Here is a 25,010-nt window from a genome sequence, read left to right on the forward strand (position 1 = left end):
TATGAGGTCCAAAAGGAGACTAAGGAGAAAGAAGACTAAGTTAATGGATATTGAGGATTGGAACTCACACTTAAGACTGGAATGAAAAAACTCTATATTTTTTAAATTTAGATTAGCAGTTCTGATTAGAACCCAGTTTCTATTACTCTTCTATGTTAATGCCTCTGTATAGTGGTTTTGAAAAAAATCAGGGACTCTCAGACAAATCTACATATAAATAAAATAGTCTTGAAAAAGACACTTGGTTTTGGATCAGATATGAATGTATAAGAGTTAATTTTAAAACTTTTTTTGCTAATGTATTAATTACCCAAACTTGGCAATGATAACCTTTTTTTATTAGACCCATTAAAGTTGTAACAAAAGGGAAATCTCCAGTCATTGGATACAGTTGATAAAATTTTATTTATGCTGTATTATGCTTCACAACAGAGTAAGATATTAAAAGAAATGCAGCTTTTATCTGAAATGTTTCCATTTTCTCCAGCACTTTATTAAAAAGCTTCAATGCTTGAAAGTTAAGATGAGAAGGAAGATATCCAGTTTCTTCTGCTGTTGAATTCAAGAAAAGTAAACATTGCTCCATTTGTAGCAGTAAATAATTCACCCTTTGGAGTTAGTTCAGAGGCACATCTTAGAGTAAAAGATGAGTACAGAAGTAGCAACCCTGAATGTTTGGCATTTGAGACAGTGGACTCTACCCACCAGCCCAGCCCACATGACTTTGATTTTCATGAGGAAGGTGGTTGTCTAACTAGGCGGAACGCCTCAATGAATTCATTGAAGTCGATTTTCCCATCCTTATTGAAATCAATGCTACGGGCCAAATCATTGATGTTTTCATCTGAGATAGCAATATTCATATGGGAACTGAACAGCTTCCAGGTTTGATGGAACTCTTCAAGAGAAATAAATCCTGTGGGGTGAGAACACAGCATTAGCTTTCTTGATATGGGGGCAGGGGGTGTCGGAAATAAATACAACAGTTGTACAGCCTTGAAATCCTTGGGACTCAGAAGAAATAATTTGATAGGCAAAATCCCACTATTGGGAGTGTCTGTGGGGGAAGGGGCCAAAAACATCAAAGGGGCCACTACAACTGTGCGGTCCAAGCTCTGCCACTTTTTACATGCACGTGATATACTTCAGAAAGGGGTGGGTTTGGATTGTGTGATCGTGGTTGCCTTTTCTCATTGCCTACTAGCCATGATCAGATCTGATGTAAAATTTATGAATTCTGATTTTGAGGTGATGGAAGAACTACCTTATTAAATATTGGTGGAATAATTAGATTCATTTTAATCCAATCTGTAAACGAATGTTCATTCAGAGGCTGGCAGCAGTGTTCGGTTTGGAAGAAGGTGCATGTCCTTGATTTAAACCCATAAAAACAACTCAGTTTTTGCACATAGCTGTCATTGCTAAGAACTGCCTTTACGCACTTTGCCAGTTCTCATTTTGTTGCAGATAGACTGTGCTGTTTTGCTTCTCACCCATGCTTCCATTCTGTGCCTTTCACAGTTTCCCCATATCTCCATCTGTAATAATGGTTGAATTCTGTTTCATGCATCCCCTGAATCCCTGTTACTAAGGGTTTTACCAAGTGGGAAAATTAAAGCACAATTACATTCCATTCACCATCCCATCACCAAAGGCTGTCCAGGCAGCCAGGTCTCAGTGGCCTTCTAGAATGCCAGTAGGTATGGGTCCAGCCTAGATTTATGACTGAAGTCCGTATGCAGAAAAGAGGACCACCACAAAGAAGCCTTGGCTCCAGTTTCCCTGAAAATGACATCCCTAGAGTTCCAGATCTACAGCAAACCATCTTTCTAGATCTCATAACAGGTGGATTCCAGTCAGAGTGCATGGTCTCATAAGGTCAGTTCCTAAGCCATAGGCTTTACATAAGGACTTGAACTGCACCTGGAACCCATTGGTAACCAGTACAGCTCCTGTTGTAGAGGTGTAATGTAGGCAGACAATGGCAAGCCCATTGTTTATCAAGTTGCTGCATTCTGGACCAGCTACAGCTTCTGATTGGACCTTAAGGGCAGCCCCATGTAACGTGCAGTATCCCAAATGCAAGGCAGTGGCATGAGTGACCATCAACAGTGGCTACTGATGATGCACAAGAAAAGCACAAAGAGCTTCAGGTCATGGCTTCCATCTGTTCTTCCAGCAGGAGTTCAGGAGTAGCGCTAGATTGCATAGTTTATCTGGATGGAGGAACACAAGCCTAACCAAAGATGGAATTCTACTGAACCAACAACCATACCACCTTCTTGTGATTGAGTCTAAGCCTGTTTCTCCCCATCTAGATCCTTATAGCATCCAGACTCTGATTTAGAACCTGAACTGCATCTCCTGCCCACACCAAGGTGGAAATTTATAGTTGACTATCATCAGCACATTGATAATACCTTACCCTATGCTGATAAATAACACCCCCAGTGGCTTCATGTAGATATTAAACAGAAAAGAAGAAAGCCCTGATTAGAACTTCCCACTTGGGAAGAACCACCATAGAACACTCACTCAATCTCACAAGTGGTCCAGAAAGATACCATGGTTGATGGTATCAAAGGCCACTGAGAGATCCAGCAGGTCTGAATTACTTACTTACTTATAACCCATCCCAAGCCCATCCCAAGTCATCAACAAGAATAACTAATTTAGTCTTAATGCCATGCCCAGACCTGACTCTGGATGTAAAAGGCTCCAGACAATCCACTTCTTCCAGGATTCTCTGAAATTGCTGCCCCACCCTGCTCTTGACAACACTTCCTAAAAATGGAAGGTTAAGAACCAGCAGATAACCAGGTGTGAAGCCCTGTTTGTGTGGTTGGAGTTGAGGGACAAGCTAGGAGTGTTGCTGCTGTACTGCCTTCCCTGCCCCTTACAATTCAGCAATGTCTGTCTGAGCCACTTCCAAATCTTATCTGTCTGTTGTGGACTTAAAATATTTTTCACTGATAGCAACGGATCTTGCATATCTCCATCAAGGTCATCTTCTTTACTCTCTACATCCAAACAGCTGGCTCAAAGGGCCTGGCACTGAATCTGCTGCCCACATTGCTCTGCAGCATAATACCAAGAGGTTCTCTTCTGCAGTCCCAGACGCTAATCTCACTGCTTCCTCCTCCTCCTCCTCCTCCCCCCTCCAACAGCCTCCATGTTCTGTGGCTCATCCTCTGATGATCTGCTCTGGCTCGAGCTCAGTCATCTTCAGCTTGCCAAGCAGCTCTCAAATCTTCCAAATTGCAGCCACTATGGGAATTCCAAGATCTAGTGGCCTAACAGCCCCTGGTTGAGCTGCCTTGAGTTTCTCCTCCACCTTCCACTTCTACCATTCTCAACACTTTCCCTACCCACACTAGCACGCTTAAACTCACCCTCACTTGGAGATGTAGGACAGAATCTCCCCACTTGCTCCCCTGCATTGATTTCCAAAGGTCAGTCATTGGTCAGGATGCTTTAATTTGAATTTCTGCACTGAGCAGAGGGGTTGGACTTGATGGCCATAGGAGCCTCTTCTTATTCTATGATCCTCTATAAAATCAGCAACAGCATTGGTCTTGCCTCTGCTGGGTTACTATAAAATGCTGGACCAGATGTTAATGTCACTGTACTGCCCAGATAACTGCATATAACAGTTATATATAACTATATATATATAACTATATATATAACTATATATAACTATATATATATATAAGGGACGCGGTGGCGCTGTGGGTTAAACTGCTGAGCTGCCGATCGGAAGGTCGGCGATTCAAAACCGCGCGGCGGGGTGAGCTCCCGTTGCTCGTCCCAGCTCCTGCCAACCTAGCAGTTCGAAAACATGCAAATGTGAGATCAATAGGTACCGCTTCGGCGGGAAGGTAACGGCGTTCCGAGTCGTCATGCTGGCCACATGACCCGGAAGTGTCTACGGACAAACGCCGGCTCTTCGGCTTAGAAACGAAGATGAGCACCGCCCCCTAGAGTCGGACATGACTGGACTTTACGTCAAGGGAAACCTTTACCTTTATATATAACTATATATAACTATATATAACTATATATATATATATAACTATATATATATATATATATATATATATGCATGCATGCATGCATGCATGCATGCATGCATGCATATAATTAGGTAACAGCTCCACCTGGGGATGGTTGGCACCATCATCCCTACTGATTGGGATTACATCTCCTCTTGGGTTTTATATCTATTTATTCTATTTATATTTCTAGATTGTAATTTTAGGTTTATATGTTTTATTATCTTTTATTGTAAACCGCCCAGAGTCCCCTGTTGGGGGAGATGGGCGGTGATATAAATTAAACAAATAAATAAATATAAGGCCATAGCACTAGGCTTTGCACTTTGCACATGAATAATCACTTTGGCTATTAAAGTGAAATCAGCAGATAATACATGCATTTACCTGAATTATCAGAGTCGATGATGCTGAAGATAGTCTCCAGATTGGGTAAGTTTCGGTAAATGCTTTCCAGCAAACTTGACTGAAGGCGCTGAAAGAATCAAGAACACTGTTTATGCAAAAAGCTCCTAATCTGTTTTCAAAATATGTGTAGGCTTAGTCATATATGCTTGACATGAGTAAAGATGTGATATTGAAAATGTATTTATTTATTGTATATGTCCATAGCCATGATGGGTCTTCAGCCTCACTGGTTGCCGTGTTGTGCCAAATTCCATAGCTGGCAAGAAATTTCAGGACTACAGCAATTTTTCATGGTGAGGGGGGCAGGGAAGTTGGACAGAGTTTGTCGGAAAATCATGTGCATCTTGTAATATTATGGTTTATTGAAAAATGAAAGGTTAGGAGCAGGTGTAGTGTAGCAGATAACACTGTTGTTTTGAACTCTGACTGGGGAGACCCAGATTCAGGGCCTGTCTTTTTCTTTGAAGCCACACCACATGAGAATGCGAAGGAGCCAGTTAGTTCTCCTCTCTGCTAAGAGGTGCGCAGAGAAAGGCAGTCAGTGCCTGTAGCGGCAATGCGGAAGACCGTTGTATTTCAAGGAGTTTAAGTGACATATTTTGATTTTTCTCCTTCACTTGAAAGGGCTTAGAGTTTATTTTGAGTTATACTAATGTTTAGCTGGCTTGTTTTTTATTTCTGTTTGAAACGAGGGGCGGGAGAAGAGAAAAACCCAAGACTGTTTCTGTTAGCACTAGCTTTTCTGTACAGCTTCCCAGGCTCTTGAATTATGTCATAAACAAGTGCCCAGACCCTGGGAACTATCCGGTCAAGGTCAAATCCTGCAGTACTGGTACCATGGAAACAGGGTCATGAGGTTTAAGGGCCAGACTCTGATAAAAACCTTAGGATTGTCTCTTGAGTTCAGAGCTTGGCCACAGACCCTGGTACCAGGTGCTGTGTGCAAAATTGGTTTGGGAAGCTTCTGCACAAACTTAGGGCTGAGTACTCTGGGAATGGAGCCACCCTGGGGTATCTCTGCTGTTGTTATTAAGGGGCTCCTGAGAGCCTATGGGACATTGGGTATCATCTTGCCTGGTATGTTATGATTTTTCTTTCTTTATGTTATGCTGTTTATGCTTCTGTTTAATCTGCCTAAACTATGTTTCTGTTTAAATCTGTTTGCTTGGGTTAATAATAAAGCTTAAAATCTCTTCACTGGTGTGCTTATTATCTCTGGATCTAAAAGAACCAATTGTCTAGGCACCTGATCACCGCCTTGACACTTGGCAGAACAGTGCCTCAACAGGAGCTCCTGCCAGTCCTGGAGTAACAAAAGTCCTCTGAACCCCACTCCGCATAAAAAAGGGGGGGAAATTCTCATTTTCACTCTTTCCTATTTATGCTCATGTCATGAACTTTCGTACAAACACAGACATAGGCAAAAAAGTCCCCTGCATCACTAGCTATGAGGAGAAGCTGCTGACCTGCATACCACCATTCCTCTGTTGCACTGAAAGGATACTATGCAATAGCAGCTGGGGTGAAGCAAGAGTTCCTGCTCTTAGGAGAACAATCCAAGTTCTACAGAACTACCAATAATTGGTTCAGCTCCCAAACAAATCCAGTGGGGTGAGATCAGACAGATCCAGAACTGCTTCTGGTGAAAAGGGCCTCCACCAACTATCTCACAAGATTGTTATACAGTAAGGAGAAAAGTGGGGCAGGGGAGCAATATAATGCAACATGGGTATGTCACCTTGAGCTCTGAAGGTAAAATTGGATATAAACACAAGGCATTTTCTACAAAAACATAGACATCAACATCCAAAGGTACTTCAGACAAATAGTTCTGAATCCAAGAGGGATATGGTTAATGCATGCATGTGCATGAAGCCAGCTAAGATCACTATCCCATTCTGAATGGCTAAAGATTGTGCTGGCCAGCAAACCCCCTGAAATGTAAATACCTTCTCTTATTCTTGTTCTAAAAAACAAAAGAAAATAAAAGAAACCATTATCCCTTCCTTTTCCAAATCCTCCCAACTCAGAGAGGAGGAGGAGGAAGAGGAGGAGGAGGAGGAGACCACTGGCTACCGTGCTGTCTTTGTTCATTCTGTATCCCCAGAAATCCTCAACTGCAATACCTCTTGGGTGGAAGACCGCTCTTCCGTCACAATGTCTTTGAGCCACGTCCTGTATTCCAGCTTCCCACAGGTCTGTTGCAATACCAGATGTGAGCTCAGCATCCGCCACGGCAGTCCAAGGTGGAGGACAGACTCTATAGCTTTTGCCCAGTCATTTAGAGTGATGAAGCCTTTGAGAACACAAAAACAGGGTGTTTAGGAATGATTTGATGAAGGACCAACATTACTGTCTTTCGACAAAAATAAGCTGCTGTTCTTGTAGCCTCCCTATTAATTTCCAATGGATGGTAGTGAATTTCCTGCATGGGGAAACTAGGCAAATTCAAACTGGTGTCCTCAAACTGGATTGAACTTGCAGCCAGCATAGCCTAATTGGGCATCACAGGAAGCAATGTTCAAAGAAGGACGTCAAATTAGGAAGTGCTGGTCACACCTAAGCAGGAAGTAGCTTGGGGGTGACAAACATTTTTTGAATGATTCTTCAGTCCTAGGGTGCCATCTTTGGCCATCCCTGCAGCCACTGATATTTTCCAGATTTATAAAACGAAAAATCTATGTCCCTCCACTTTGAAAACAGTGTCATAGCAGAGGATTTGGGATGCTTTTGTTACAGAGCATCTATATGGGCAATCTCTTTTCTCACAGCTGGCAAAGGAACTGATGTTCCTATCAGGGATGTCTGCAGAGTGTGGTCAAAAAGTCGAGATGGTGGCCATGATGGTGCAATCCAAGCTCCGCCTAGTTTTTATGTGCAGAGCCACCATCTTGACTTTTTGACCACACCCTGAGGACACCCATTTCCTGTCAAAAATGTCTCTTGGTTAGCCTTACCTGTGTTCTTCTTATCAAACCTCTTGAAAGCTACGGTGAGTTCTGATCTGTATGCAAACAATTTCTCCCTTAAAATTTGGTAGGCTGACTCCTCCACTCGGCTGATCCTGATAGGAAGAGAGACATCTCTGCTATGTAAAATCATACAAGGACAAAGAAGAACATTCAATCTATGCCCTCTCTGGATGACTGGCTTTGAGGGATGGATCACAGAAAGAACAGAATCGTCGTCTTTTCACTAGAATGCACCAGCTGGATTGTGGAGTGAAATACACCTTTCCCTTTGCCTGAATCACCACTTAGTTTTCTCTATTCCAGCCTTCCTTGGTTGGCCTTCCTAGCCCATGATCCCCAGCCACCATAATACGTCTGAAGAACACTGGACAAGAGCAAGTTAATATATATGACCTAAATATCTAGCTTGATTCACTTGGGTAAGCTTAGCCACATATCTTACCCATGAATGGTCTGCAAATGTGACTTTTCCTGGAAAAACAGAAAGGGAGGTAGGATCGGACACTTTTCCTTTTGTGCCTTTGCTCAAAACACTTTCTCCCAAAGAGTGAATTATTTATATTACTACTACTTCTACTACTATTAATACATAGATGCTATTATAAAATCTTGATTCATGGATTTCCTCTAAATCTTTCTTAAAATGGGCTGCCCAGAACTCGCAACCATGCTCAAGGTGGCATCTGAGCAATGCAGAAGAGGGTGGAATTATTCCTTCCTGGGGTTTGGATACTATACTTTTAATGATGCACATTAGACCCATTCAAACACAAGGTTGGCTTGGGCTTCCTCTCCTCTTCGTGATGCTCTAAATAAAATTATATGCACGCAAACAGGAGGCTGGCATCCAAATGTATGCCCTGTCAGCATCTGATGTTTCCTCTCACACGACTACTACATTTGAAAGCCAACTTACAATTTGCTGGTGTCAGCCTTCCCAGGCAGAAACACAACCAGATGAGTTAATACTCCTTCATTGTAAGGCTACATTAACAGAATCTTGCAAGTCTGAAAGTACAATTCTCCTGCCATCTCCTTTGCAGCCCGAGAAGTTAGGGAGGGTCCCTCCTGAGCCTCTTTCTCCACCCATTATGCAGCTGCGGGCTATGCCCTCTCTTATCTGATATTCCGTAGGCAGCATCTCTTCCTCCCAAAGTCTTTCCCATGTACCTCTACAGCTGGTTTGTAACCTGCCCCAAGGTCCCTTAAATAGTGGTTGGGCTACAACAATAGTCCACAGTGCTGGCTGACCTTTGAATCATGGTCAGTTGACGTGATACTCCTTTGGTGGCTTGAAACTGGACAAAATGAGGGATGAGGTCAGGTCCCAGTTTGATGTAGGCACCCCGGTTGCTGCCCGTTGCATAATAGTTTGAAGCTGAAAATATGGTTATGACCTAATCAATCAAAACAAAACAGAGTGCAACTGATTTGTAGCAAGCCCCAGAGTTAAAGTCCCCAAGGACCGTATGTACATCTTTGTTCTTCTTTAATCCGTATTGTTTTTCAGCCACGCATTGTCCCTGCAAACATGCCATTAATATAAATTCACAAAGTGACTTTCAGATATCCTGGATAAAAACTACATGTAACCACTACAGAAAGTATTCTAGAAGTACCATTCTAGAAACCAAGCGTGTTGTAAAATAGTAGTAACAATAAAATAAACATACAACACCTGTTCTGGAATGATATTTTCTATTCTAGTTCTAGAGAGTAATCATTACATCCAAATATGAAGTGCTGAATTCTTCTGGTGTTTACTAGAATCATTTCTCTCTCTTTTTTTTCTCTTATCTCCACTAAACGCAAAATATTAATCCAATACTTTCTGTGGCTGTCAGCCCTTCAAGGTAGTCCACGCAGGAAACCAAAACCATGACTACTAACACTACCTTTATTGTAGGGTTACAGTAACAGAATCTTGCAAGTCTTGAAAGCATTTCCTCCCCCTCTAATTTTACTTTGCAGAAAACTAGGGAGAGTCAGTTCTAAGATGCTTTCTCCACCCCCATTCCTTCTGTGGGCTGAGATATCTCACGTTTGACCATTGCCTTGGCTGTGGCTCTTCCTCCTATCTCCCAAAGTTATTCTCGCAGCCCATTAGAGTTCCTCAAAATATTACTTTTCACTAACTATCACTAGAATTACTCCCTTGGATCAAATAGTCTCCTCATGCAGCATTCTGTGCCAACCGTAGTCAACCACTGACCTTTGGACCAGCACCTGTTACCCAGAGAAGCACTGCTTCTGAACATGGAAGTTTAACTTAGCAGGGAATGGCACTGAAAATGAGCTATGGATTATTTAATTTACATTTAATTGCTATCTAAGGAACTAGTCATCATTATGCCTTAGGACAGCAGATATTTATTATAGTATATTGTTAATATATTTTATACACATTCCATTCTATTCTAAATCTCCTCTCCTCCCCCCTTCCCTCCCCTCTCTTCCCTTAACTCATGCCTTCCCTTCAAGGAGAAGATAGTTCTACAGGGTGGATCCCATGGTGTCAAGGTCTGCTAGTGAGTTACCACCAGAAGAGATGGGTAAACATGTGGAGTTGCCATTGAGTTAAGCTCAACTCCTGATGATACAATTCATGCCTTTATTTTTATTTGGTGTGGCTTAGAGAAGGGATTGGCCATCACCTTTCTTCTGGGGTTTTTTCTGGGCATTCCAGTGTAGCCTACAGCCCTTGATTATCTTGATGCCCCTTCCAAGTATCAACAAGGCATGGCCCTGATAACCTGTGATAGTATGTGGGAAAGACCTTGGGAGACTGGGCCAAGGGATGCTGCCAAGGGAATGGTCAGATAAGAGACAGCAGAGCCCACAGCTGGAGAGTGGGTGGGGCAAGAGGCTCAGAAGGGACCCTCCCTAATTTCTCAGGCTGTAAAGGAGATGGTGGGGAGGATTGTACTTTCATACTTGCAAGATTGATGTCAGCCTCACGGGGTAAACCAGATAGGAATCACAACCAGATGAACGAATTCTATTTTATTGTAAAGCTACATTAGACAGAATCCTGCAAGCCTGAAAGCACAATTCTCCCCCATTTCCTTTACAGCTTGGGAAACTAGAGAGGGTCTCTTCTGAGCCTCTTGCCCCACCCACTGTCCAGCTGTGGGCTTTGCTGTCTCTTATCTGTTCCCTTGGCGGTGTCCCTTGGCCCAGACTCCCAAGGTCTTTCCCACATACCATCACATCGTTTTTTTAGATTAGCCAAAGCCAGCTAGAACTTCCACTGATCTGGCCAAAGACTTTTCTCTTTTTGTCCTGCAAGTTCCTTCAGGTAGACCAAAGCAATCCTTGGAACATGAGAAGAAATCCCTCTGCTTCACCTTTCTTCACATTACTGATAATTTTACCAAGTTCTATCACCACAAACATTCCATATTTAGAAGGGTGTGTGGTGTTGGTCTAAAGCTCTAAATACTTTTCTCTTGGAACAGTGAGAGTATGTGACTGCAGCAGCAATTCAGATTAATTGCCTATCTCCTGTAGAAAGCTAGCACTGACACAGTACAGCCCTGCCCTGGCAAGATGTTGGACTGGATGGTCTTAAAGGACCGGTCCAAGTCAGACATTCTATGATTCTATATGCTACCAAGGGATATGAAAAAGATAATATAGTTCCTCTCTTTTCCCCATTCACTTTGCAATCCAGATCCCTTCCTATCCCCCTCCAGTGCCACCTTAAACACTGCTGGACCTACCTTGCGATTGTGGCAGAACTCATAACCCTCTGGCTTACATTCATGAGAGCGGATGATGAACTGCAGGTTGTGTTTGTGCAGAAACATCTCTGTCACATCAGGTCCAAAGTAACAGCCTCCGCCCCTTTCTTCATTCATTCTGCATCCATCTTTAGGATCAGGGTCACTCCACAAAATATCCAAAATCTGGAAAAGGAGTCACAGACATGGGATTTTCCAGTTGCTTTATTTTAATTTTGTGTCTGTGTATGCGTGTGGGTTGTTGACATTATACAACTCAAAACAAATCTCAACAAGGAATAGCGCCAAGGGGTTGCCTTGCTCAGAATTGAATTTATCCTGAACCACAGGAAGGAGCCAGAAACATGGGAAACCACGTTGTACCAATTTGGGATGCTCGCTTGTACTTTCCAAGTCCTCAGAGACAGCTGCTGATGTCTTCAAAATGCTGGGAATAAGGAGCCAAGAACATCAACCTGTTGAAGATGGCCTCAGGTTAAGCCTTCGAGGTTGGCCAGGTCAAGAAGGCATGGCAGGGATTCCAGGAATGCTACCTCATTGTGGGGTATAATAACAGAACCTGTTCAACTTTCTTTCTGCCCCATCTGATACTAAAGAAAGAAAAGGAGGGGTTATTTTGAGTTTCTTTCTTGTGAGTTCTACTTTCTGAGTTGCCATTTCTCCTCCTTTAACAGTTCACATTCCTTCCCCAAGATCATCTCTACATTCCTCTGCGCATCAATTCTTTGCCCATATGAGCCTTTTGACCACAGGGACAAGAGATTGATAAGGAAAAGGTTTTCGCACACTATCCCTGCTTCTCACCTGGCCTGCTGTTAGTTAAATAAGTCTCAGAGTTTAAGAGACAAGGGATCTCTCTCTCTCTCTCATCTTTCTCCTTCCTAAAGATGTGTGTTACACAGAAGTGAGGCTTTCCCATCCTCTGCTTTTCTTAATAAAACTACCTTGTACTTCAAACATAATGGAGGTCTATTAGCATTCATGGATAGCTGGGCTAAGCACATCCTCTACATCCAAGACCACTACCCACTACATTCGGAGCATTTTTCTTGTTAATGAGCCATTCTACTACTTCAATCACTTGGTGTTCTTTTAGCCTTCTGTATAGGCTCAGGAGCACATCCTTTCACATAGGCTCCTGCTGAAATCAAGTTTCCAACACCATCACACCCTGGCTTGTCACCTTCTGGAGTAGGAGAAAAAGCCCCATAGTCCAACTTCATAGAAGAGGAGGATAATATTATGTACCTTGCTACTCAGTGAACTGCAAAGACATTTGGGCTCTGTTGCCTATCAAGGATCTATCCACAAAGCCTTGACATTTGAACACATTTGCATTTCTTGCAAAACATGGCAAGAGAAAATATTGCTCCATCTGTGCACTACACAGCTAGTGTGGCTGGCTGGAGAATTCTGGGAGTTGAAGTCCTCACATTTTAAAGTTCCCAAGGTTGAGAAACACGGTGCTAAACTATTGTTACCTTAAGCTGGGTTCATTCCTGCTCTTCTGCTTGCTGGAATTTTGGCCGTTATCAAAACACTTACCTGTTGAACGTCCTCATCTTCAAAGGTTGTGTAGTCACTGGAGATCTCATTCGATTCCAATGCTGAAGTGCTTCCTGAGTATCTTCTGATTTCAGATGACTTACGGGAGGATTTCAACTCTTCCTGGACTGCCTGCTGTCCCCGTTGGGAGAGATCAAACTTGGTTCTAGAAGTATCCTTGGCAGGTTTGCCACCTTCAGTTTCAATAGAATTCATGGTCTTTTTTCTCTTTGGTGCTAGCACAGAGAGAATCTAAGTAGAGGAGGAGGAGCAGAGGAGGAGCTGATGAGAAAGAGATTCTGAATCTGTGACTGGGAGCCAGATCTTTTCTAAGTCCTAAAATCAAACTCTTAATCCAGTTGTGGACTTGGCCAGAACAAACTGAGTTAGCTTGGAGTTTAAGGTGCCTGTGATTTGTCTCTCTGCAACCCTGTGTCCAGTTTTGGTCACCACATTATAAAAAGGATACTGAGGAACTGGAAAGATTGCAGAGAAGAGCAACAAAGATAGTGAGGGGCTTGGAAACTAAATTCCATGAAGAAGAGTTAAAGGAACTGGGTATGTTTAGCCTAAAGAAGAGAAGGCATGATAGGACCCTTCCAATATTTGAAGGGCTGTTACAGGGAAGAGAATGTGGATTTATACTGGTAGTGGCCGAGGGTAGGGCAAGAACCAAGAAGTGGAAGCTTTACAGACAGAGATCCAAACTTCAAATAAGGAGGGATTTCCTGACCATGGTTAGAGGTGGGTGGGGTCACAAACAAACGTGGGTAGAGTTTCTCTTCCAACTCCATACCTTACATCTCTCAATCTTGGCTAGCTGTTCCAAACTGGTCTTATCTGACACTCCTCCATGTACAATCAGGACTTTCTTGTCAACCAGGGTGGCCAATGGCAGGCTGCTAAAGACCTTCTTAAGGGCCTTCAGAATTCTATTGGCATGATCCTAGATGGAAGAGGACCGTGGGGAAAAAGTGGGCTGAGACTCACTGTTCAGGGACATCCAACAATGCAGAAGATGTGATAGGCAGGCAAACCAGATTACCTTGTATTTGTGTGTGATTTCCTTGGTAAACCCGTAGCTAGAGGCAGAAGAGAAGAGATGGTTTTAAATAGATTCTTCATAACAACAGCAAAACAACAATAACAATATTTAAAATGGTAGTTTTGACTTATTCTCAGCCTTACAAGACAGACCAGACTAAGAAATCAATGTCATATAAATTAGGATTACTTTGTAATAACTAAAGTAACAGAATCTTGCAAGTCTGAATGTGCTCCCCCCCCTCCCTCCCTCCCTTTATCTTTGTATGAATTAGAGAGGGGCTTGTCTGAGACATTTTCTCATGTTACTTTCTTGGCCAGGGCTCAAGCCCCACTTCTCTTGGTAACAGTTCTTCCTCCTGTCCTTCAAGGCCATTCACTATGTTTTCTACACTTGTAAAGCCATTTATGGCTTGGTGACCTAAGAGATGGACAGCTTTGATGGCTGGGGAAGAGACATATAATTCAGGGAAAACCAAAGCTTCAGTGGGTGAGATAATGATGAAAGATGAGTGGAGCTGTGTCATGAACAGGGATTTGGGGGTCTGGAAATTTTGTTTTGAAAACAATCCTAAGCCTATTTTAGGGTTTTGTGGGACAGTTTTTGTGTGATTTCTGCCTCAAAATAGCACAAAACCAGGCCATTAGTTTTTGAAAACTGTGCTTGAAGGGGGCTTGTTTATCCTTCCTTGATCTACAGAGGTCCTAAATTTGCTTCCTTTCTTGAAATCTAGAAAATAACCCTGAAAGAAAGATCTGCCCAGTTAATGAATGATCTTCCTCAGAAGGACATTTGCTCCGTGCCAGTTCTATAGTTTTTTCAGGACCAGGCTAATACCTTTTCATTCTCCTCAATCTACTTCTTCTGTAGCCCCTTCCACATGTTTAATTTAATTTAATTTATGTCCCAATGGCTTTTCTTTGTTTTGCATTTCATTAGGCTGATTTTTGTATTGCCATGGATTGCATGCTGTCTCTCGATGATGTATCTGTTGGTTTTATTCTCATCTTTACTGTCTTAATTTAGGTTATTAGTTGGATAATATGCCCCATTGCCTTGTTGTTTTGTCTTTAAAATGGTTGTGGATATAAATATACTGTGTCTACCCAAGAAAACAGATTCCATGTGTCCTTGCTTTTCTGCAAATATTTTTGATTTCATACCGGAAATTGATCATGTAATCCTCATGGTTTCCTCGGTTCAGGTGGACCTCTTTGGGGTAAATCAAGAGGAGAACAAAGAGAATGATCAGGATCTCAATGGAATGCTTGCCTCTGTCAACAAAGTCACCATTGAAGACATAAGACTTCTGTGGAGAAGGAAGTCCATTCTGTAAGAAGCAAAAGGTACCTAAAATCAAACTTCAGCGGTGAGGAGGCAGGCCCTAAACAAACTTTAATCTGCAAAGCCAGCTAAGTGTGCATATATAGTTAGAACTGCTCTTTTCTGTTGACAAAGAGCACTTTTCTTTACTCTGAATACGAGAGGTGAGGAAAAAGCTAGGGCACAGCCATATGGTCATATCAAAGTGCTAGAAAACAGGAGAAAAAAAATGCCTAAGTAAATTGTGCTGTCCCAACCCCCTAAACCTATTTTGCGCAGTAACAAGGCAGAGGAGTGGTGCTGTTATTATCATTTTAATGCAGAACAAGTTAAGGAAAATCCCCTGGCTTTCTTTCCCCTCTCATCAAGTGACACCTGCCAGCAGGAAAACTACAACCAGTCATTTTTCCTAGCATATGAGAGGGCAGGGATGGGTGAGTGTAGAAGGATCCTTACAACTTGTTTGGCCACCTGTCAGGTTCCAGGTACAGAGATGCTCTACCCCTATTACATGTCTGGGCTATTTCTGAACATGGGTTTAGCACTCATCTAAAAGAGTGCCAAACCCAGATTTAATAATAGCCTGACTCACAGGTCACAGCCAGCAGGAAAAAAGGACCCGGAGTGAAGCAGAAGGAAGCAAAGAATAACAAGCAAGCTTTGTCCTCAACTGGTGCTGCAAAGGATATGGCAGGCTGGAAGCAAATGGGCATAGCCAGCCACACTGGGGAGTAGCATAGAGTAGGCAAAATGGCATAGGAGGAGGCAAAGGAGTTTAGCATTCTTTCAGAAGCCCCTTGGGAAAATTGCACACAGATGATGGAAGTCAGGTGTCCAGTCCTTCCTGAATGCTGACAACCTGGCCAGGCAGGGCAGAAGGAAGGGGCTGGGCCCACAGTGGCCTAAGGGTTTGGGCAGACCCCAGAACTGGAATGTGTCAGCAACCACTCTGTTGACCAACTATGCTAGACTGAGTCCATGGCAAAAATTGTATAGGAAGGAGGAGGAAAATGCTACTTGGAAATGAGAACAGCTAAAGCCAGCTTTAGGCTGCCTCTCTTATGGGCTGGGGATGTTCTGAAGGTGACATCATGAGAACAGGCCATGTGAAACTGGTTACTAGAGCAGGCAATGTGAGGATGAGTCCATAGAGGAAAGCCTTAAAAACCTGGACAATTTTTGCTCAATAAAAAGATAGGTGTGCAAATGAGCAAAATATTGGTGCAAATGCACAGACCAGTGCAGGTGTTTGGGGGTAGAACGGAGAAGAAGAAACGAAATTCAGTTGATGCTAGCACCCCTCAAGGTGAAATGCTATGGAACAGGCACACTATTTAAGACTGGTATGTCTGATTCTTTCTTCCCCTTTTTCTTTTGCCTGACTCCATTACCTTTTTTTTCAAAGAGAAAAAAAGGACGAGAGAGACACATTGCTGCAGAGATACGTATGTTGTGTGTATTATTGCTTCACCATAGCAAATCTAGTAGCCAGCAAAAAGTGTAATTAATTTCTTATACCTTGATTAGGGAAGAGTTATCATGTCTTTTCTTGCGTGGAAAATTAGAATTGAGGGTATTTTTGTATGAGCTGGTTTATTTCTATTGCTTTTGACATGTAATCATGGAAGCTCTGCATACCTTATAAAATATGTGAAATAAGTCAAATATTTGCCCGTGTAAGTCTCCTAATAAAAGAAAGGGGGAAAGTGTTAGCTCAGTGAAGGATTTTCATAGAATCCTAGAATATATAAATTGGAAAGGATCTTTAAAGTCATTTAATCCAGCAATTAATAATTGCACGCTGCAGGAATTCTCTTTCTCAAGCATTTAACATTAAGTAGGAAATTGCTGAGCTGGAGAGAAGACTAAGCAATCAAAATCCGAAAATATTTCCTTATTGCTGACAAGTTAATGTGGACATGTCCCTCAGGAATTAAACTAAGCTCATGGAGGATATTACCTCTTACAGGCCATTTAGCATCATAACCGGTAGCAGCACATATTCAGCCTTGGCTGGATTGTTGAATCTCCACCTGCTACTGTAGTCTTTGAGCTTGGATAACAGTCTCACTGAAGCCTCACACTCCTCGTTTAAGAGCCCAAGCTTCACTACATGTTGCAATGCTTACACCTCTATGCTAACATTTTCATCTTGTTCTGCTTTATCATCTTGTGTATCCTGAGGTGCTCAGGAGAAACCACACAAGGTCTCCTTTGCTGACCTGAGGAGCCCTGTCCTTCTTTTTTCTTGCAACTCTACCAATTGCCATGCACCTGAATGATATTTACAACCAGTAGACTTACCACACACAGTGATCTCCTCGCTGTAGCAGGTAGAGATGCTGGTGATATTTGGCAGCTGGCTGAGATGCTGTTCTGTCTCTTGGAAGAGTTTTAGAACGTAGTAAGGATGAAGCTGCTACTGGGAATAAAGATAAAACATTTGAAAAGGCAATTGGAGAGAGATTGAGTCTTGTTCTTAATTATTTCCAAGGAATGTTAAGAGCAACATGCAGACAGAGGGTCCAGTGTCACCAGTACAAATGCACTGCATAGTAGGAAATGTGAATCAACACTCTCCCCCTTTACTTCTAAGAATAAAGCAAATGGATGTCACTTTACTCTGCCTCACAATTCCTCCACAAATACATTTGACAGAAGACACAACGAAAACTCCTTAATCTCACAACACATGGGCAGACTCAACCATAGTGTCAACCGGGAAACTGTGAGCATCCTAGATCAAGTTAAATCCAAAAATGCTAGGGAATTCCTGGAAGCTTGGCATTTGGACTTATCAGACATAAATAGACACATAGAAATAAACCATATTTACACACCATTCAAGAGGCAATAAAAAAGCTAAGAAGGAAACAAAAGGACCAGGGCACATCCTCTCCAGCAGCCAACACCCAGATAAGCAGGAACTAACATCAGGCAAACAATCAAGCAGAAAACAATACCCTAATCAAGGAACTTCCAAGGAGGAAACCACACTCCCAGCGACACTGGCAGGGCAAGCTACTGTATATAAACAAGGTGCCAGTCCCACACTCACTCATCCTGATGTTATTATCTAGTTGGGTAATGAAAAGTCTGGAAGCAAACAACCAAGCTCAGAGAGCACCAAGGACTCCACAATTGTTAACACCCTATACTGCCTGTCCCTGCCAGGCAGTTCCACTCAATGTTGTTTGAAATATTACTTGGAAGATAATATTCCAAGGGAAACTCTTAAAAGCTTCATGCCCCATCCTTGAATTGGTGGAAAAGTACACTGACATGATCTGTGCTGTCCTCATGGCTGAACTTGACTGTCTCTCAGCAACAAGGCTAAGAATGGTGTTGGTGGATTCCCTGATTTCATTCCTTTTCCTGCATCATGAACCAGCAGGAAAAATTGCTTTCCATAAAGGGTGATGTGATGGAGATAAGCACAATCTGATAGTAGAGCCAATGGCCCAAAGCATGGCAGGCTCTCTTTGAGCGAATATGTTCAAGCAGAGACTTGACAGCCATCGTTGCAAATTTATGTTACAAGAGGTTTACATCATTCCTGGACTTCCCTTCCCTCTGGACCCTTGGCCAAGACAAGATGGGTTCTAGGTGCACAAAATTCTTGTGATTGAGAGAGTGAAGGTGAAATGTTTGCTTTGCTAAACTAAAGCTTTTAAACTCTACCAGTATTGTAATCTCCTGGTATTGTTGGTGGTTTTCCCTGACTTTGGAATCCTCTACTACTGACAGGGCTGAATGGCTGCCTTCTCTTTTAGGAATCTTTGATACATTCCCTGAACTTTTAGAAGTGGAGTTGACACAGTTGCTCTTCAGGTACTTACCTGATTATTTCTGAAGGCTTCCAGGATGGTTACTGCATCATCCGGGGTGAGAGGGAAGCTAAGACGAGGGCCTTTGTAACTGTCTGGTACCATCGTAGACTCCATTGTTTCCAGTCTTTCTTTTGTAATTTCTGTCTCTGACAGTATATGGTCAATGAACTTCCCTTTTGAAGAGCAGAGCAAAGCTTTAAGTCGTTTCAGATATTATGTACATGATCCCTTCTCCTGGGGGTCAAACAATTCAAGAGAGTGGCCACAACCATGCAATTAAAGCCCCACCTTGAACTTTCAATCCCACATGGAGATCCTGCACTCAACTGTGCCCATCCTCAACAGCCGGCAAGGGCAAAGGGGTTGTCTCTCAGACACTTGTTAGGTACCTGACGGCAGAGAGGTGGATATTTGGGTTTGGGCGAGGGCATTAAAATTTAAAAAGTTGGTTTCTAATGGATGCAAGGAGGCAAGTTTGATAATATGTCCCAATAAGTAAGGTCCAAGACTACTTGAAATTTGGCAGGGTGATCTTGGAGTTCTAGGAGTGGGCTACAAAATAGGGTCTGGGTCTACATTCAGCTGCATCCCTCCAGACCAGTTTTTCTCAACCGGGGCAACTGTAAGATGTGTGGACTTCAACTCCCAGAATTCCCCAGCCAGCAAACACTGCTCCAGACTAAAGGATCAGCAGTATTGGTGCTGGTGTCACCCCATGAGCCTCCAAGACTGAGGGTAGACTTGAACCTGGGTCTCTCTGTTCCTAATCCAAGACTTTAACCACCACAACACATGTTTATTTGTTTATTTTCTACATTTTTCCTTTTATTGTAATGTAATAAATCTGATACATTGTCTTATTTCAATGCAGTAATATTGATGTAATATGATTAAAAATTATGGACATTCTATTATTTAGAAAACTTAAAGTGTTGAAGACAAAAAGAGAAAAGCAAAAATTCTACTGTATCAGTATTAATTGCGCTTTAGGATATCAATATTACAGACATAAGATTATTTGGCTTTTCATCCAAAGTTAAGTATAATATGAAAAAAAAAACCCACTGCAATTCACATCAAAGTATTAGTTATATACTGCATTAAGAGTTTCAGTCTTGAACTAATTGCTTAATATTAAGATTTCTTGTATTGTTACACTGTGTGTGTATGTATTGATAAAAGGAAATAAGAGATAGACAAAGCAAATTTAACAAAAAGTAAAATACCCAAAAAGTAAAAGAAAAAGGAATAATTATAATAAGAAGAGAAACTATTGATTTCTGGCTCCCCATTTTTTGTACATTTGCTGATCTGTGATATTTGTAAGCATTCAGGCCCTTTACAGCACCATGATGTGTCATCACCAGAATGGCCAGGGTGAAAATATTGGGTCTTCTTTGTTTGGGAGTATTTATGTCTTAAATTTTGCTTACTTTCACTGTGATTTTGGGGAGATTTTTAGAGGTGTGTTTTCCTTAAGCATCTATAATGTACATATTTTTCCTCTCAGATCGTACCTCAAATCAAAAAGTACAAGTCCAAACATTTCCATCTATTTGCATCCCATCCATTCTGTGGACTTTGGGGGGCTGCAAATGGGAACAATTAAGCAATTGGGTATAATTAAGGCTATTAAACAGACAAAGCAAAAGCCAGCTGCTAATTAATGGGCAATAGAAAATATTTTTTTCAAAAATAAAAGCCAGAATAAGACCCCAGCTGGCAGCATATCAGCTGAACACACCATGCGTTTCAATACAGTTGAGTGCTGTTCTATTAAATGTAAAGCATTTAAAGAATAATTGCAAGCATCTATCAACATGTCAGCACACATAACTGTACATACATACATACGTATATATAAACTTACTGTCTTTCTTGTTACTTGGCATGACGTTCTCTATAAGATAGTCAAAGAAATGGTTGAGCTGCAGAAGATAAGACGAACATTGTCAAAACTTGGAGGAAACATACATTTGTATTCTCTTCTCTCACTTTTGCCCTCCTGGGCTGCCCTCCTGCATCCATGTTACAGCCACAACTTAATTTGAAGAAGTAGTAAGATATATGAAATGGAAGGTGAAAATAGGGCCTAGCAACTGTACATATAGTATAGCTGTATGGTTGAGGACAGATCATCCAGGAGAAATCAGGTCTATCAGCTCACTGTGCATCCAGACCAACTTGATGGCAAATAATCATATTAACAATAATAATAATGGTGCTTTCAGACAATGGTCCTACTTTGTTCCAGAATGCTCCATTCCACTGATCCTTCCAATAGACAGGTTGACTTCTGTAACAATAAGGATGCTCAACACAGAAAGGCCTCTTAACTTTTCTGACAACGAAGTGAGCATTTAATAGTCGCTCCACTCTACTGGCATGTTGGGTGAGAGACTCAGAGGCAAAAAGAAAGTTCAGATATGAACCAAGGGAAACTGGATTTATCAGAGCAGAAATGTCAGGATTGAGCATTAATGTTCTATCTATCTGCAAAATGAAATGGACTGAGAACGAATCACTTCACATCAGAGGAGCATCAGATCTTCTACAGCAGAGAAACAAGTCATAGGAGAAATGGAGGAAAACATCATTATTAACAAAAGGGTGTCAAAGCCAATGCATGGATTGAGCCCCCCCTCCAATGATAGAGTATCGTCAATTCAACACCAATCAAAATTACTGCGGTCCAAGTCTGTGTTCCAACCACTGATGTAGAGAAGCAGAAAGTGAACACTTCTATGGGGACTTGCCACCTTTAGCTGACACCCACCCCCAATATTGTATTAGTTATAGGAGATTAGAATGCTAAAGTTGGAATAAACTAGCATCTGAAAAAAAAATGGCCTCAGTTTACAAAATAAAGCAGGAGAGAAGCTAACAGAGTTCTGACAAGAACATGGAATGCTTATAAAAAAAAGCCTTTGTCCAACAACTTAACAGACAACTCTACACAGGAGCATCATCCGATGGACAACGCTAAAATCAACTGATTAATCTGAAAGCAAGATGGAGTGTCCTACTCAGTCAGCAAAGACAGGACCTGTTGCTGAGTTGCTTTTACAAGCTCCGTGAGGCCTTTATACAGCCTTGAATGTGCTTTTCTAAACCAGAAGTATTTATTTATTATTTATTTTCTATCCCGCCTTTATTATTTTTATGAATAACTCAAGGCAGCGAACATACCTAATACTCCTTCCTCCTCCTATTTTCCCCACAACAACAACCCTGTGAGGTGGGTTGGGCTGAGAGAGAGGGACTGGCCCAACCCAGCCTTTTCAGGGCTTTGGACAAATTTGGCCTCTTGAGAACTTGTAAGCACTCTCACAAAATGGCCTCTGGGAAACTGTGCCCATTTGCAAAATGACTTCCATGTTACAAAGCACCAATTTACCAGATCATGCCCAGCTACCCCTCTAGTTCTATATTGTTCTGTATTACCTAAGGACAGAGAAGACCGTAAGGTAAAGGTAAAGGTTTCCCTTGACATTAAGTCCAGTCGTGTCCGACTCTAGGGGGCGGTGCTCATCTCCGTTTCAAAGCCGAAGAGCCGGCGTTTGTCCGTAGACACTTCCGTGGTCATGTGGCCGGCATGGCTAAACGGAACGCCGTTACCTGCCCGCCGAAGCGGTACCTATTAATCTACTCACATTTGCATGTTTTCAAACTGCTTGGTTGACAGGAGCTGGGTCTAGCAACGGGAGCTCACCCCGTCACGCGGATTTGAACCGCCGACCTTCCGATCAGCAAGCTCAGCAGCTCAGCGGTTTAACCCGTAATGCTTGGAAAAATGGAAGACAATTGAAGAAGGGCCTGAAGGAAGACAGGGTGGCTAGATACTGACCACTGATCACACAAGCCCAAATTTGCTATTCCAAGAAGCAGTTCCTGATTGAGCCAGGAGTATCTATAGGGTTTCAAAAAAGTCCAGATGGCAGCTGTCCACCCATTACCAAAGCCTATGACACATGTAAGAAAGGGGTGGGGCTTCATTCGCAGAGTCATGACCACCATCTGGACTTTTTTGCCCCTCCCTTGGAATCTTAACCATGATTTAAAAATCAATGAAAAACCTAAATCTCCCTCCAAACCTAGAAAAAAAGCATAGCCACTGGGAGCTGGTGCTTCCACGCAGCCATTGCCAGGGCTGCAACTAGGGTCTGTGTCACCCGGGGCAAACATGGATTCTGCGCCCATTTTGGTGCCTCCCCCAGCACTCATTTTGGCGCCCCACCAGCGCGGCGCCCAGGGCACATGCCCCAGTTGCCTCCCCTAGTTGCGGCCCTGCCTGTAGCCACCATACCTTCATATGGTCCTGTTCTCCTGCATACTCAATGGATTGAAAGATGCGCCAGGTGCATCTCCGCCGCATTTCAAGCCGGGCTCTAAAGCGCCGATACCACCGCTGGATCAGAACAGCTGATTTAAGGGCTGAGATACAGAAAAAGTAATTCAGGGCAAAATCTGAGTTCTTTGTATTATGAAGAAATCATTATATTTAAAAGACATTGCTTTATTTTATTATGAATAAAGAAAGCATGATTTTTTTTTCTTCCTAGTGTTTTTCCCAAGGGTGCAAGGTCTGCTTTTTTCTGATCAACCAAACGTTGATCCGTTGGTTGTGACAGGAATTGACCAACCAGCTTGTCACCCAAGCCTGACATTGGGGGCTGAGAGAGAGGGACTGGCCCAAAGTCACCCAGTCGGCTTTCGTGCCTAAGGCGGGACTAGAACTCACAGCCTCCTGATTTCTAGCCTGGAGCCTTAACCACTAGACCAAACTAGCTCTCATATATAAATTATTAATATTAATATGCCATACTTTTTCTCCAAAAGACATCCTATTAGAACTTCCTCAGATCTTTTTATACATTCCCCTCTGGCAATGCTTTTAAAATTTGGCAGGGTTTTGACTACACCATCATAGCGGCCTTTGTTGACTTTTTTGACCCAAATCCATGGAGGGACCTGCTTTGGACCTCACAGAAGTACAGCATCTTTCTGCTGTTCATTAACTATTGGAATCTTCCATTTTATGCTGGTGAATTGGGATCAATACCCTACACACATACTTACAATAACCTAATCAAGGCACTACCAAGGAGAAAACCACACCTCCACCAACACTGGTGGGCAAGCTACTGTATATAAACAGGGTGCCAACCCCACACTCACTCAGAGATTCTCCTCAATTGGCATTGGGCTCTGTTGAAAGGAGGGTGGTGGTTGCCTGAGTCCCAGAGCACTTCTTCCGAATAATTTTTCAGTGCCGGCAGCTCTAGGCAGTGCTGTGGCTGAACCATGGAAGGAGCCCACCAACTGAAATGTCCATGTTGGGACACAGCAGTAGTGCACAGTTGTGATTAAAATGGCAGGCCACTCACACCTATCTGCCACAGAGCCAGTGATTTTGGACAGCCCTACCTCTGTAGGTCACAGAGGAAATGAAAGAAAACTTTGGGTCTCCCTCTAAAGTCCACTCCATAGTTCAGGCAGAACAAATCTAGGAAGGATAAATAGAGGCAGTCAGTACACCAAGTCAATAACTTGTGGAACCCAGATCATATCTTTAGTGACTATAATTGTAACAAGTAAAGTCAGAACTTATGGATTTGAACCACTCACAGCCATTTTGGCAGTCACAACACGCCTATGTACTCACTCAAGGTAAAGTTGGTGGCTTTTTTCTCCACACTAAAATCCTTGGAGCTTCTTGTGTCTGAACCTGGATCTTTAGAGTACATTTTCTCTGAGCCTCCATCCTTGTTGAATTGCTTCTTTTCCATATTTTATAACCACATAGATTTAACCAGTACACAATGACCTTCTAGGGCTTCCTAGAAGCCAGGCTTCTGAAACAGACTGAGCAACCTGATTGTAGTGAGCTTCCCCATTGTCTTAAATCACCCAATGGGAAAAGCTGGAAGGGAAACAAAAAATATTCTTGGCTCTCATTGGCCAGAATCTTAGATAGGAGAAAGGTTCCATTCCAAAACTCTGTCAGAAGAACTTAAGAACAACCGTAATGGATTAGGCCAAGGGCGTATCTAATCCAGCATTCTGTGTTACACATAAGCCAACCAGAT

General features: G+C 42.4%; 1 protein-coding gene across 1 annotated transcript; it reads right to left on the minus strand.

Moving 5' to 3' along the window:
• Positions 1–458: 458 nt before the first annotated feature.
• On the minus strand, positions 459–24,710 carry PPEF2 (protein phosphatase with EF-hand domain 2). Its single transcript, XM_063310743.1, has 16 exons — positions 24,587–24,710; positions 23,228–23,355; positions 20,792–20,849; positions 18,931–19,094; positions 17,396–17,510; positions 16,730–16,776; positions 14,932–15,098; positions 13,769–13,805; positions 13,520–13,669; positions 12,724–12,975; positions 11,158–11,343; positions 8,687–8,832; positions 7,421–7,527; positions 6,590–6,759; positions 4,443–4,530; positions 459–916 (listed from the first exon to the last, which is right to left on the minus strand). The coding sequence occupies exons 1-16, from the start codon at positions 24,708–24,710 to the stop codon at positions 732–734; spliced, it is 2,124 nt and encodes a 707-aa protein (XP_063166813.1). The 3' UTR covers positions 459–731.
• Between the last annotated feature and the right edge of the window lie 300 nt (positions 24,711–25,010).

This window comes from Candoia aspera, chromosome 8 (genome assembly GCF_035149785.1).
Source record: "Candoia aspera isolate rCanAsp1 chromosome 8, rCanAsp1.hap2, whole genome shotgun sequence".
Lineage (NCBI taxonomy): Eukaryota > Metazoa > Chordata > Lepidosauria > Squamata > Boidae > Candoia > Candoia aspera.